The 15,160-nt window shown below is 43.4% G+C and overlaps 2 protein-coding genes across 14 annotated transcripts in view; one reads left to right on the forward strand and one right to left on the reverse strand.

The window, feature by feature from the left end:
* dab1a (DAB adaptor protein 1a) overlaps positions 1-15,160 on the forward strand; it is a 161,341-nt gene that overhangs the window by 56,446 nt on the left and 89,735 nt on the right. For 12 of the 13 annotated variants that reach the window (XM_060066872.1, XM_060066873.1, XM_060066871.1 and 9 more), the window contains one exon: positions 6,014-6,319. The exons of the other annotated variant lie outside the window; for it this stretch is intronic. In XM_060066872.1, the coding sequence (XP_059922855.1) occupies positions 6,250-6,319 (70 nt within the window). In that variant the 5' untranslated portion in view covers positions 6,014-6,249. The remainder of the gene's footprint in view (positions 1-6,013; positions 6,320-15,160) is intronic. 13 annotated transcript variants of the gene reach the window in all.
* Positions 8,027-10,781, reverse strand: LOC132468991 (zinc finger MYM-type protein 1-like). Its single transcript, XM_060066896.1, has 3 exons — positions 9,191-10,781; positions 8,999-9,098; positions 8,027-8,618 (listed from the first exon to the last, which is right to left on the reverse strand). The coding sequence occupies exons 1-3, from the start codon at positions 10,012-10,014 to the stop codon at positions 8,091-8,093; spliced, it is 1,452 nt and encodes a 483-aa protein (XP_059922879.1). The 5' UTR covers positions 10,015-10,781; the 3' UTR covers positions 8,027-8,090.

The following is a 15,160-nucleotide window of genomic DNA, read 5'->3' on the forward strand; positions in this document are numbered from 1 at the left end:
TCTTAAGCAATAACATTGAAATGAATTGTTTTCTAGGCCAACATACATTTACTATGTTGTTGGCATTATATGTTATATGGAGCAATCTTTCATATTCATAAAGTTAACTTATACTTCCATGGTCGGTAAACAATGCGACTGCGATCGCTCAGACCTCTCGCTTATGATGCTACAATGCAACAATGCTAAAAAACAAGAATATTTCTGCATCCGGTACGTATGGGCGTGGCTAGGCTCCCATGATGCGGAAGCATATCTCTCTGTGATGTTGCCCTGCGCCATTGAGCAGTTTACATCGGAATGAATGGGCGCTATTTTGGAATCCATTTTGGGTGTCCATTCTATAATGGCCGCACCTTAGCGAACTGAACTTATCCTCACCCTCCGATTGAAACGCGCCATTAGTTGTCCCTGATCAACTCTCGTATCTAACATTAGTTCCGCATTACATTAATAAATTTGCACTACAGTTTTATTCAATTTTATACTTCTCTGTGTAAATTAGAGCTGTAGCGACACGTCGATGACGTCGACGCCAAATTTCTCCGTCTACGATTTTCGAGGACAATGGACAACAACACAGAGAACACAGTTCGCACTTTGCTGAGTCTGTTGCTTATTTGGATATATGTTTACTGTTTAATGGGAAAGAAGGCTCGTCGCCTTTATTATGTCCGTGGTCGTCGCATGGACTATACGTCATCCAGCTCAGGTTGCGTAGCCGTGCGTGTGCGCGACTGCGCGTGTCGGCTCATTAGCATCTGTACCGTAGCGGCCCGTACCGTAGCAGCACACCTCTCCCAAGTGGCCAAATTGGCCCGGCCTGGCCAGACTGGCCACACTCACACTGGCAGATTTGAGCACGGCTGGCCTTTCATTTTGTATAACAGTGAAACTATTTTATTTATTTTATTTTGTGTAAAGCAGAAGGTTTTTTGCTGTGCAAAACTGTTGTTAAATAAAGTATATTATTTACATTATGGTTTTTATTGATCGATCAACAGAAATAGATAACCATCCAATTAGTCATTAGATTAGTCGACTAATCGATGAAATAATCGGCCGATTAATCGTTTAATAAATAATCGTTTACCCCCAGCCCTAGTGTAAATCCATGCACCGAACCGTGACGTCCGTGCCGATTCTGTTCAATACAAATGTATCGTTACACCCCTAGTGTGTAGGCAGACAGGATGTTAATAAGGGGTGGTGGGGTTGGAGCATTTGGGCTGTAAGTTGCCGAAGCCATGCCAATGTCATCGCTCTCTCTCTCTCTCTCTCTCTCTCTCTCTCTCTCTCTCTCTCTCTCTCTCTCTCTCTCTCTCTCTCTCTCTCCCTCTCTCTATGTCCACCCACCCTCTCCGGCTTATTTTCCTACTCAACTCTTTCTCAGACCCTCTCCCCTCTCTCTTGCGCCCTCCACTTCTCCTCCTACATCCCCTTACTCCTGCTTTCGCCTCTCTTTACAAAAGTCCCCCCCCCCCCAGACCTTTCCTCTCTCCCCCCCTCCCATCTCCCCACCCATTTGGTGGAACAGTGCGGCTGATAAAGCCTGCTGTAATTGGAGCGACTCACACGTTTTCCCAGTGTGTTTGGACCAGATAAAGAATATTGTCAGCGTTTTGCCGACATGGCCTCTGCCGACAGAATTAAATGGACTCTGTTCTCTTCTGTCTGCGGCAAATTAAAAGCCTCTCAATTCATCTGCTGCTCTTGCCTGAGGCTTAAAGGGGTTTGTGGGGGATGGGGGTGGGAGGGGGCCTCCTATTCAGGCAGGAAACTCACAGCCCAGTGAAGGAGAAGGAAGACTAAAAAGCGGAGGCACTCTACTGCCTGTCCGGTTTTTTTTGCTGAGAAAACCCCGGCCCTATTTAATTTTGCTCTCCGCCTTTCTTCTGCCAGTGAGGGAGAGTGACGGGGAGAGAGAGGGAGGGCATGACAGAAGAGAGAGAGAGAGAGAGAGAGAGAGAGAGAGAGAGAGAGAGAGAGAGAGAGAGAGAGAGAGAGAGAGAGAGAGAGAGAGAGAGAGAGAGAGAGAGAGAGAGAGAGAGAGATGGAAATGGGTTAGAGAGTACGTGTCTGTGTGTGGGAGACAGAGTTAGAGACAGAGAGAGACTGAAAAAGAGGTCAAGAGCGAATGTCTAAAGAGAGGTGAAGACTAACTTGGTAGATATTTTTTTCATGCAGCCTGTCAGCCTGCAGCTGTCTCCTTCTGCTGTCTTTGCATATGGGAGAGAAAGAGGAGGAGCATGCATGTATTTAATTGTCTGTGTGTGTGTGTGTGTGTGTGTGTGTGTGTGTGTGTGTGTGTGTGTGTGTGTGTGTGTGTGTGTGTGTGTGTGTGTGTGTGTGTGTGTGTGTGTGTGTAATATTAGCGTGACGGTCATCTGGTCACGCTAATAAAAACAAATAAACCGCAAATAAAAACGAATGAATCCCGGCAAAGGTGTGATCTTGTTTATTGTTGGAGTGTGTTCACGTATATACTCGGGCTGTAACGGTACACAAAAGTCAAGGTTTGGTACGTACCTCGGTTTTTAAGGCACAGTACGGTACGGTACAGTTCATAGTTAAGGGGAAAATTAAAAAAAACTGCTTGTTTGTTAACAACGGAGAATGGCCGTAGATCAGCAGAAATGAAAACACAAATAACTTGGTTATGGCATTTGCATTTCTGAATTCCCAGACAGGGGTTGTTGGAGTACTTTTTTCCGCCGCAACAGTGATAGTAACACCTGGATGGTACCTTTTCAAATCTGTGTGCTAGGGATGTGCATTTCTGGCAAAAATACTATTTGATATTCGCTGAGAAGTATTAAAATAATATTCGAAAATCGGTCAATCAAGAACCCCCCACGCATGCACGCACCTCGGATACACGCACACACAATGAAACAGGGAGAGGCTTTTATGATTTGTATGAAATCAATCTGTTTATTTTAAAATGAACTGTACAATGAAGTACAGTTAAACGTTCCTAATTCAAAAATTTGAACTAAGTTCACAGTTCCAAAGGATTAACTAGTTCATAGTTCTTTTTTCTAGGGATGCACGATATATCGGCAGTGATATCGTTATCGGCCGATGTTAGTCAATTTTTAACATGTCGGCATCGGCCCGATAAGTAAAACTGGTCCGATATTAACAGCCGATATTTATTTCCGTCTAGTTGCCGTTGTGTGTGTTTTTTGCCCATGCGCAGCTTGTTTGGTCATGTGACAGTGTCAGTGACGCAGCCAGAGACTCACGGAGAGGCAGTAGGCCTACAGGAGTGTTTGTCACCTTAACTGAAAATAATCAATGTCGGCGGTTTGGATGTTTTTTACGGTCTCAAATGAAGGTACTCGAATTACAATATGCAGTACTTGCAAAGCCGAAGTAATGCGCGGAGGATGCCGTGTCAAATCATTCAACACCACTAGTGGTGCAACGGTTCACGGGTTTCCCGTGATCCGTACGGATCAACCCTCACGGTTCGGGACGCAAGTGATCCGCGGATCGGCTGATAAAAAAAAAGTTTTACGTTCACGTGATCGGCGCATGTTTAAAGGACAATTCCGGTATTAACAACATCATCAAGTATCGTAGCGAAATACAGTTTCTGTTGTGTTTTATTTGGCGTTCCGTAATCCCATTGAAACGGAAACCGGAACCAGAACCGGACATGATTATATTTGGTTGTAGTCTTTTCGCTCGGTTCTCCGGATCAACAGTAGGGCTAGAACCGAGTGAAAAGACTACAACCAACCAACTATTTGATTTAGCCTATTTCACAGATTTGAGTTGAAATTGACTTAAACTTGAAACACTTTTTGTAATTTATTAGACAAGTGTCTGGTTTCCATGAATATTGGCAAATTTGATTTAAGTTATAAAACCTTGTCAAGATATTTTGATTTGTGATCGTTATTGTGATCTAGGATCCAAACTTTTTCATAGGTGCAAGTTGTAAAAGTAGCCTAAAACTAACACTGTAAGTAACTTGTGTTTGTTATGGATGCCCTGTACCTTGTTGAAGAAACAATGTATTTCGAAGTTTTGGAAAATAAAGAAAGAAATAACTTTTTCATATTCACAGTGTTTACATGTTCTTCAGTATACAAAATCATCATAGAAACTTGTTTTTATACCAATATCGATATCGGTAAATATCGGTTATCGGCCATAACAGCAATTTTAATATCGGATATCGGTATCGGTCAAAATTTTCATATCGGTGCATCCCTACTTTTTTCCAATATGTTGCTGTGAGCTATTATTTTTTTCCTGTATTTTGAACATTAGAGTGGTTGAATTAAGTATCCTAGCGAAATACAGTTTCTGTCGTGTTTTATTGCACATTTAGGGCATTTTGTAAATCCCATTGATTTCTGTTGGAAGACTCATTGCTCGTTGGCCGGAAACGGAAAGGTTGTTCACGCTGAGTTGTTTTTGCTCGGTTCTAGCCCTACTGTTGGGACGGAGAACCGGGCGAAAAGACTACAACCAAACGTAAACAGCCCCCCTTTCCGTTTCTGGTCAACAAGCAATGATTCTAGGAGGTATTCTAGTCCGCTATGAGCCAGAGAGCTAACGTTATGGATTGTACATATTTATAATTCGAAATTCATCTCAGCCTTTATACCACAGATACTCTAGGGTCTATAGCATACAACCGCGTTGTCTGAATACAATTTAACAGCTCTCGTTTTGAAGAATAATCACTGCGCCATTCGCTTCAATGGGAATCGCGACGGTCTATACTTTCAACATAAAGTGTACATATTTATAATTTCACATTCGTCCCAGCCTTTATACGGCAGATACTATAGGGTCTATAGCATACAACCGCGTTTTCTGATTACAGTTTAATGTAACAGTAAGCTGACAACACGCAACTGCAAATTAACCACACAGAGATAACAATGGCAACCGGTCGAACAACACGGCGTTCTGCGAGCCATCCGCCGTGTTGATAAACAAATAACCCCCCTATTGAACGAAGTTAAACCGAGTGAGCGTGCCGTTCACAATCACAAGAATGAACAAGTTAACAGTAACGTTCATCAGGCAGTAATACAGTACGTTCAGTTCACGTTCGCCCAAAATATGAACGAGTTCATGAACTATCGTTCAATGAACGCGTTCAGGCACAACACTGCCATTCACCACCGGAAGTTGTGAAGGCCCATGCAAGTCAACGGAGCATTCAACAGCAGTGAGAAGAGCTGTGTAATAATAAATAACAATAGTCACATTCCAGGGTGCCCACGGATCCTTAAAAAGTCTTAAAAAGTCTTAATTTCATGTTTCTAAATTTAAGGCCTTAAAAAGTCTTAAATTTGTTACAAATGTCATACACTGGTCTTAAATACTGTAACTCAAGGTCTTAAATTTGTCGGGGCAGGACTATTTTTTATTTATTTTTCTCGGGGAGCTTTCCAGGAAGGACATGTAGAGAGGCTTCTTTCTTGCTAGCTGCATATATAAACGATTATCTGCGCGCTTGCTAGCTAGTCTGCGACAATGGGTAGGTGCAAATTCAAGGACAGTTGGCTGGAAGACGTCGGTTTCCGAAGTTGGCTCGCGTCTGTTGCCAACCCCCACCATTGCATATTTTAAGTCTTAAAATAGAGCTGCTGGGCACAGCAGCGCTAAAATAATTGTTAATTAGCATGGAGAAGGACACTAGCCAAAGGGAAGTTAGGTGAGAGTTGGATTCATCAAAAGGTTCGGCTTAGTGAGGAAGGGTTCATGGTTGGGATTGCTAGGATTCTGTCCTAATACAGTCTGAGAGATCAGGAGGTTCAGTAGATGTCCAGCCCTAAATATTATCATGGGCAACACAGGACTCAAGGCTTACAGCAACAAAAACAACTTGCTCATCGGCATACCAGATGAGACGCTTTGCTCCCACTACCCTCACCGGGGAGTGAGAGAACGAGAGAGTGTGACCTAACAGAACATCTTTCTTTTCTTTCTGCTGCTTTTTTCCTCCTCCTCTCCAACCCCCCCTCCCCCCCTCTCTCTCCAGCTCTCCTTGGCCGCATGTGGGATGTCGTGTCAGGGCTAGGGTCCCTCCCCTTTCTCCCATGAGCCTCCTGTGTGCCCACGCACACACCTGGCGCCTCCCCCTCCGCTCTTCCGGCACCCGCCCATACGCACGCACTCGTGCACTAACACCCGTGGCATCGACGCGGCCGTGAACCGGAGCCCTCCGAGCCCAGCAGTGCCCTGTGGAGTCGAGGCCAGCCCGCGTGGAGCCTGAGGATGTCAACAGAGACCGAGCTGCAGCCAGCGCTCAGGCCGGGTACTGTCAGACGCGACTCCAAGCGGAAAGGTAGGCCTCAGCCCGCCCCCTGTCCAAGTGGTCAGAACGATTAGCGTTATCGTGAGTCATATTGATATTCATGTCAATGTTAAAGGAAAACCAAGCCGTGAAATGAGTTGTTTTGGAAGAAAGTGATGTAAGGGGTTGACGTTGTAGGGATATGGATTGATCCAAATCCAAAACTCAACTTAAATAAAAAATGTTTTAAATGCGGACATTAAATTGTAAATATGGACTCAGTTAGCCCTTTATGGTTTCAAAACCCATAATTCATTTTTAATATATCTTCTGCCGTATTTTCCGTACACAATGAGAGGGGGGGATTCAAAATGACTTGGTCATTGTAAAAAACAGGAAAAAAAGTCCCCCAAAAATCCTACAAATTTCCTGTCTTTTGTAACAAATTGTTATGAATAGGATCGGTGAGCGGGGTTTGCAGGGTTCAGATCCACTGATGCCGACTAACAGATGGACTGAAAGCCGGGGAATGCTAAACGGTGATGTTGTGATGTTGTCACTCGCTGTCGAGGGTTTAATCACATCCAGGTGTGGGTGGCTCCAGAGGGAGAGGGAGACAGCAGGTTGAGGTGCTGGTGAGCAGGTGTGTGTATTTGTGGCAGGGGCGTAGCGGGTATAAGGAGTGTCAGTCAAGGGTTAGACGGGCACCTCAGCCCGCCGCCACCTGTCTGGCCCGCGTGAGCCGAGATGCGCCCCGTTTCACCTCTGTGTGACGGAGCGGAAAAATATAGCGCCGCCGTCGGAAGTGACGCTCTATAAGATAAGATAAGAACTTTATTTCATCCCATGCATGGGAAATTAACTTGTTACAACAGCCCATGGAATCTAAAGTATGCAATAATAAAATAAAAAGTATAAAGTATCCAACAATCATGCATTCATAAAATAATACAAAATAAAATAAATATAAATAAATCATACTGTGATTACAATGTCATGCCATAAGGGCAGAAACTGCACACACCCATGAGCTACACAATCAATGCGGCCAAGAGGTGCCTCACTACAGAATAAAAAATACTTTGTCACATATGTACAGTGGAAAATGCACATTATGAAATTCAAGTATTGCATTATTAATTTAGTTGAAGTGATTTTTTGGTAGCACAATATTTCATAACCGATTTGTTATAGAGTCTTATGACAGATGGAATAAAAGACCTTCGGAAACGTTCCTTCTTACATGCTGGGTGTAATAATCTTTTACTAAAGGAACTGTTTTGCGCTGCCATGGAGAGGATGAGAGGAATTGGACCTGATGGATTCCAATTTGTCCAACATCCTCCTCTCCCCTACCACCTTAACAGGCTCCAGTGTACTGCCCAGGACAGAGCCAGCTCTTCCCACCAGCTTATTAAGTCTCTTCCTAGACCCGGATACTAGCTAGGATAACCAGGGCCACGTCAATCAGCTGTTATAAATATTTCTAGTTGAAATTATGTTGGCTGTCCCAAATGCTATTTGTTTTATATTAAACCTTGGTATAATTGTCATTGTCAATTGAGAAATTTTGAGAACCTTTTACACCGTGTACCATCTCAGAAATTATTTTTCTCCCCGAGTACCACCATTGTGACCGATGTTATAAAATATAACAAAATACAATAGCGTAGGCCTGCCCTATTCAGCTACGCAGAGTTCACGCAGCAGCCACATTTATTCCTTAAAATATTATATATATATATATATATACAGTGGCGGCTGGTGCTAAAAAAATCTGGGGGGGCGCACTGGCGGGCGGGGATTACAACACAACAATAAACTACTTGAACATAAATTTTGCTCTCCTCTCCTTCAGGCCAGCAAATTTTTCAATGACTTTCTGATTGAAATCTGTCATTTCACAAACAAGTCTCTTTTCCATGGAGAGCATGGCCAGTGCATTCAGCCTCTCCTGGGTCATGGTGTTTCTGAGGAAGGTTTTCACTCTTTTCAAGGTTGAGAAGCACCTCTCTGCTTCAGCTGTGGTCATGGGTGTGGTGATGAGGATCTTTAAGAGAGTGACAGTTTCTGAAAAGACATCTTGAAGATTGTTTTCCATGAACAGCTGGAACAGGTCCACTGCACCACAACAGGCTCTGAACTCTACTTTGCTGTAGATGAGACTGAGCTCTGTCTTCAGTTTGCTTCCATTCAGCATTTTGTAGGCCTTCAGCGTGCTTTGTAGTGTCTCTTCAGGAAATGCCCCCTGATGGTCCTCAAACCTGTCCCCCTGCAGCAAGGTTGCACAGACAAGATGGTCGGTGAAGGAGAAGCGCTCCCTGGTGTGTCCCAGAATGGTGTTGCAGATCTACAGAGAGAAGAATACAAAAATATAGAGAAAAAATAGATGTCTCTTTAACAATTATTTTTTTTTTTGCATTTGCTCCTCAGACAGTACACTGTTGGCTATATTTTGTGTACATATAGTTATGGCTCCCCTGGACCTATTTATTGCATATTTCAGCTTTTTTTATTGCTATTACTTATGTATTGGTGATAGTACTACTTTAAACAAATAGTTTAATTGTGATTAGGTGATAGGCTACATCTCTGCAACATGAGGCTACATCTCTGCAACATGACAATGACATATTTTAAATTGTATTTCAAAACACATTTCTCCTCTAACAAACATTACAACCTCAAATGAAACATGGACTATGACAGATTTCTACAACATAAACTCACCTCTTCTGCAACATTTTGACGATCCTCTGAACTGAGTACCCGACGCCTCTTTGCTGTCAGAGAACCACTGCTTTGCTCACCCATGGAATGGCGAGAATTTCTGTGTGAGAAGTCATAATAATAATCAAAAAGGGGAAAAGAGATAATGTTGAAAAATGTGATGATCATATTACTGATAGGAATACTTATTACCTGATGATTTGTATGTCCTGTTCAAACTGCTGGATGTTCCCTTTGATGTGGACTGCATCTATGTTCTTCTTCTGGAGCTTGGCATAGAGGAGGTCCACATGTGGCATGATGTGGTGAAAAAGTTCCAGAAAGAACTTAAAATCCTGATGTTCCAGCAGCATGGCCATGCCTCCTGCCTCTCTCATGGTTTTGGGGTCAAAGTCACCCGAGTCGCGTATGTTCTCAAAACACTGAATGAGATCCTGTCTGTGCTCAAACACAGTGTTGACAGCTCGGCTGTGAAAGTTCCATCTGACATTGCTGGATGTTGGCAGTCTATGGGCCACCATTTTAGCAAGAACAGCTGTACGCTTGGGTGATCTGGAAAAAAAGCTGGCAAATCCACCCAGGTCAGAAAAAAAAATTCTCACCTTGGAAATGTGAGAGGTGGCCTGTTGCATGATCAGGTTGAGTTGGTGTGCATAGCAGTGGATATAGTGGGCATTTGGGTACTCATCTTTGATTTTCCTCTGAACACCTGCATTGGCACCCCTCATCACACTGGCTCCATCATATGCCTGGCAGATTAGCTTGCTTTTCTGATCCTCAGGAATGATGGCAGCAAGACGCTCTTTTAATGCAGTAGCAATGGACTCAGAAGTAGATGACTGCAGAGGAATGAACTCAAAAAATCTTTCCTGCACACTGTGTTTGTCATCAATGTAGCGTAGTACAAGCACAAGTTGGGTCTGTGTTGAAATATCTGTTGTCTCATCTGCCTGGATTGATACAAAAACACTCTTTTGAGCTTCTTTAATTATTTGCTCCCTTGCAACAGACAACATACAATCCAGGAGCTCATTTTGGACAGTTTTTGAAGTACCCTTAAAAACAGTGGCAGTCTCAAGGTGCTCTTTCAAAGCTCCATCCAGAGAGGCAACAAAATCCACCAGCCCACGAAATATCCCGGGTTGACAGAGCTCTCACTCTCATCATGGCCACGTAAAGCCAATTCAAAGGCCCCACAAGATTTCACACAGTCTATTATCCTGGACAGTATGTGACGATTTTTTGTCACCTCTTCATTGTGCCTTCTAATGCCAACTCTGTAGCCCTCATCTAATTGTTCAGCAATGCTAACTCGGCCAAAAAACTGTAGCTTCATGCTGTTGTCAAGGTGGCTACGGCTACTTTCATGCCGTTTGCATTTTTCAGAGAGATGTTTCAGGTCTCTGACCCCAGTTGTTGTCCACAGAGCTTCAGTGCCACTGCCAACACTTTGAAAAAGCAAGCATGGAAAGCAATAGAGAGCATTGCTAACTCCACATCCAGCTAGCCAACTGTGTTTGGTGTAACACAAACGAGAGAAGCCTCTAGTGTAACTCCTTCCCCTGTCACTTGCCTGCTGCTGGATTTGTATATCAGGCTGCTCCGGTCCAAGCTCCTTTATTCTTTTTTTTTCCTCCACCGAACGCCTCGAGAAAGGATTACTGCGTAACGAAACAACCGAATTTTCGTTTGCTGTCGCCATGTCTCCTCTTGTCTTCTCGTTGTTGTTTTTTTCTGTCTGCTCCGTGTGCGCGTGGGCGTGTCTGTCGCTCTTTGAGTGACAGGCACGACAGGTATCATGAATCAATCAGACTGGATGAAAAATGAGCCCAAGCACGCTGATTGGCCAGGGGCGCAGAGAGCTGCGCCCGGAGAAGAATCTTGAAGTGACCAATTAGAGACCAGCATGAAGTCACATGGAAGCCAAAAGTTTAAGAGGCCACATACACACTCATTTGGCCGGCGCCCCTCGCTATTGAAATGCATGAAAACAACCCAGAATAAACCCAATATTGAATGGAAAGACATACAAATTTAAAAGTAAAACCCATTGTATGAGTGAACACTGAACAGACGTGGTAATTACTTTTTATTATGTAATTTATGTTTACTGTGTCTATACTTTTTTCCCGAAATTTTGATGGGGCGGCGCCCTAGCGCCCCCTATTGACCGGCCGCCACTGTATGTATGTATATATATAATAAATATAATGTATTATTATTATTATGTATTATTTTGTTTGTGTTGATATGGATCCTCCTGGGTCTGAAATAAAGAATTATATATATATAACTGTTGTCAGCTGGACAAAGGGGTAGCACTTGAATGCACACACACACACACACAAGTGACAACATTAAGAATAACAACTGTAAACCAACAACCTGTTAGAATTTTATTTCTTACAAATAATGCTATCACAAATAATATTAAAAGTTGGCCAGCAAGTTGATAAATTAACTTCCATAAGCCTATCGAGAAAGGTGTGTGTGCCTATGCGAACACAGTCCTGCGATGTCTAGATCAATTGAGGTCAGCTTCAGTATCAGGTGTGGCACAGCATCCATCCTGCTTCTGTAATTAGTTTTTATGATGGCAAGTGAAGAGAAGCCCTTGTCGCATGGATATGTGGATGCAAAAGAGAGAAGAAAGCACATGGAGGGTATTCACTGTGTTGCTGTTTCCAAAAGTCCAACAACAACGTCTTCTGAAAGCTGACTTGTAATGTTTCGTCGCATGACTATTCTATTAAACTCTCCTGCTCACCAACAGCGAAGTCCTCCGGCATTTCATAGGTTTCAATGCTGAACAAGTTTCTCATCAAGTTGTTTGCTTCGGCTGTCACTGAGATGTATTGTCAGTACTCGGACAAGTCTCTGAGCGAGAAGAGGTGCGCAATGATGTTGTTCCCGACTATTGAATCGTGAACTTGTGCCCAATCTCAATTCTCCTTTTCAACCCAACCCCTCATTTTTGAGTTGCCCTCGCTTTAGTGTGGCTTCGACCTGCCCCTCGAAACAAAGTGTAAAGGGGAATTCTTCTCCTATCAAATGGGGCAACACTTCAAGACCTAGTTACGTCAATAGTAGTCGTCTACAGCGTGTATGTCAATAGACGCGAAGAGTTTGTTGCTCGTTGTTTTGAGTTACACAATACCGTCCTCAGCTTTGGTGATTTCTTGAATTTTTTTCGGTTATCAGCGAAGCTGAGTAATGTGGAAATAATAAGACTTATTCAAGGCCGTATTCAATGCCTGGGAATGCTGGTAGATCAGTTTGAGGTATGTTGAATATACTGCAAGAAAGTTTTGTTGTAGTAAGCCTTGCTACACAACTTGCTAGCTAGTATAACTAACGTTAATTTTGTTGGATCAACCCCTTTGTGTTGCATGTAATGTAAAATAAACCACTGTTTACTTTGTTTTTTGTTTTGATCCGTGTGCAGGCCTGATAGGATTGAATACCATACGCATGCATTGTATTTAACTAGTTTCAAGTAGTAAAAGTCCTTCCAATTCAGACTAAATTATGTGAACTTATTACCTTTTCCAGACCAGTCGTCCATTGTACTGCAAGCTTAATGTAAAGGTGCCCATCCTGCGTTGGTGGTTCAAGATAGAGCTGGAGCTGGAGCAGGACTTCCGTCTCAGCAGAAGAGCCATGCCTGGTCTGCAGAGGCTGCTTATTGCTCGTCTCCGGGATTTATACAAGTGTAGCGCCCCCATGCCATGGCTATGAACATGATATTCTAATTAACCCAAAAGTTAATTGGGACGCTCCCAAGTTCACACTAAACTGACCACACGCTATATGTGGTAATCTACCCGATTTTATGTTTAGTTGTATTGTAGTGTCTTGTAGAACTAAACCCCCTATGTATAGGAATCACTGCATGGTAATGACAATAAAACACACATAAGTTACTATGAAAGATGGTTTCATTGAATTAACACGTTAACAAGAATCATTCAGTGCATCGACCCACAGGTAAATCAATTCACACAAGAAAACAGGTAAATCAATTCACACATGAAATCACATGCATTTTGGAAATGTTGAAAGGAAAATGCAGTCCTATGCCGGCACGAACTATTTATCCCCACGTTGCAGGCCTGTGTCGTCGCTTGGGTACGTGGAGGCCAAAAACAGAACGGCCGCTTCACTCACAGGAGCAAACAAACAAACAATCAAATGTACCTTTCACCTCACTTGGCGGGGTGTGTGTGTGTGCGCGTGTGGAAGCGATCAGACAGTCGCGGACTCGCGGTCCTCGGGTCCACGCAGGAGTTTTATCCAAACCGACCGCACTCAGCCTTCTGCCGCGTCCACGTCTGGAGGCAGGCTCAGCATCTCCAGAAACCTCAGAAGCACATCCCCGATCGCTGATCTGGTGGTTATCTATCCGACAACCGGAACAGTATACCTCTAGTCCATTTTCTAGACAGAGTATCAATCGCATGTAGGTATAATTGGTATAATTGGATCACGAGCTCGGACTAGCCGTCCGTACTCTTCCTGGTTCACACCCCTTCAGCTGCCGAGCTTCCAACCTTTTAACCCTCCGGTTCAAAGGTTACATTAAGAAAACAACCAAAACGTACATACTCAAATGAAAATAAAATACAGGCCATAGGATAATAAAACATTCTGCATAATGCATTCAAAATCATTAAACATTTATTAACACCTTTTAACTTAAAGAAAATTAAAGGAAAATATAGCACAGGGCTACACTCTCCCCCCCCCTTAAATGTCCTCATGCCCTCATGAGACCCAACTCGGGCATGAAAAATTAGTTTATTATCCAATTTTTATGACTACACCCCTATGAACTATAGTCAAAGGCTGGTCCTTAGATCTTCCTGCCTCATCATATTTTAACCTAATAACCGGCTTAATTGACCTCTTCCCTCGTCGAGGAGAATTTCTCTGAGGTTCAACTTCCTCAGCTGATACAACTGGATCTTTATCAGATACAGTTCTACCTCGTTGTCCAACAGGGGTATCTGCATCGTTACCAGTATTAACAATATCATCACTCTCATTAGCAAGGACATGTTCAGGCTCTGATATCACCTCAGACTCAACCTCACTCTCCTCTGGATCAGATGCAGTTTGTTGTTCATCAGCAGTGTCCACTACTGGCATGACATCGTCCCTGCTTCTCTGAAAACCACGAGTACAGGAATCAGGAGGTTCAGCTCTCCATCTGTAAACAGGTCTAATTTCACATTCAGAATCACTAGTGTCCTCATCAACGAAGTAGCGGTCTGATTGTCTCAAACTAGGACTCTTAGGGGAAACAGATTTTCTTTGAGTCCTAGTCACCGATCTTGCGACCGGCAATGGAGCATCCTGCTCATCATCAGCTATCCGGACCAGCTCACCAATAGGCAAAATATTGTCTCTGTGTAGGGTTCTAAGTTTCCCCATTCCACTATCAGGCTTGACTCTGTATGCAGGCAAGTCAGGTAGCTTTTCAACCACCACATAAGGTAGAGCGTTCCAACGGCTCGGTAACTTATGCTTTCCCTTCAAGCCCAAATTTTTCAAGAGTACTCTGTCCCCCTTGGCTAAAACTTGGTTGCGCATGACCTTTTCGTAGTTCCTTTTGTTTCGCAAATGAACTTGTGTAGCTGACTTGGCAGAAAGTTCATATGCACTCTGTAAGTCCTCTTTCAACTCTTCTACATAACGTGAATGACTGACCGATCCCTGCTTATCAGTGCCAAAACACACATCAATTGGCAATCTAGCCTCTCTTCCGAACATAATGTAATAGGGGGAAAACCCTGTGGCATCGCTCTTAGTGCTATTGTATGCATGCACTAGTTGACTCACATGACGGCTCCACTGTCTCTTATGTGTGTCCCTCAAAGTCCCCAGCATTGAAAGCAGCGTTCTGTTAAAACGTTCAGGCTGGGGGTCCCCCTGGGGATGATAGGGAGTCGTTCTGGACTTTCGGATCCCCAACGTCCTCAAAAGTTCTTTGATCAATCGGCTTTCAAAATCACGGCCCTGATCCGAGTGAATTCGAGCCGGGAGGCCATAATGCACAAAGAACCTTTCAACCAAGACTTTGGCCACTGTTATTGCTCTTTGATCTTTAGTCGGGTATGCTTGTGCGTAGCGACTGAAATTATCTGTAACGACGAGTATGTT

Source organism: Gadus macrocephalus, chromosome 12 (assembly GCF_031168955.1).
Source record: "Gadus macrocephalus chromosome 12, ASM3116895v1".
Taxonomy (NCBI): Eukaryota; Metazoa; Chordata; class Actinopteri; order Gadiformes; family Gadidae; genus Gadus; species Gadus macrocephalus.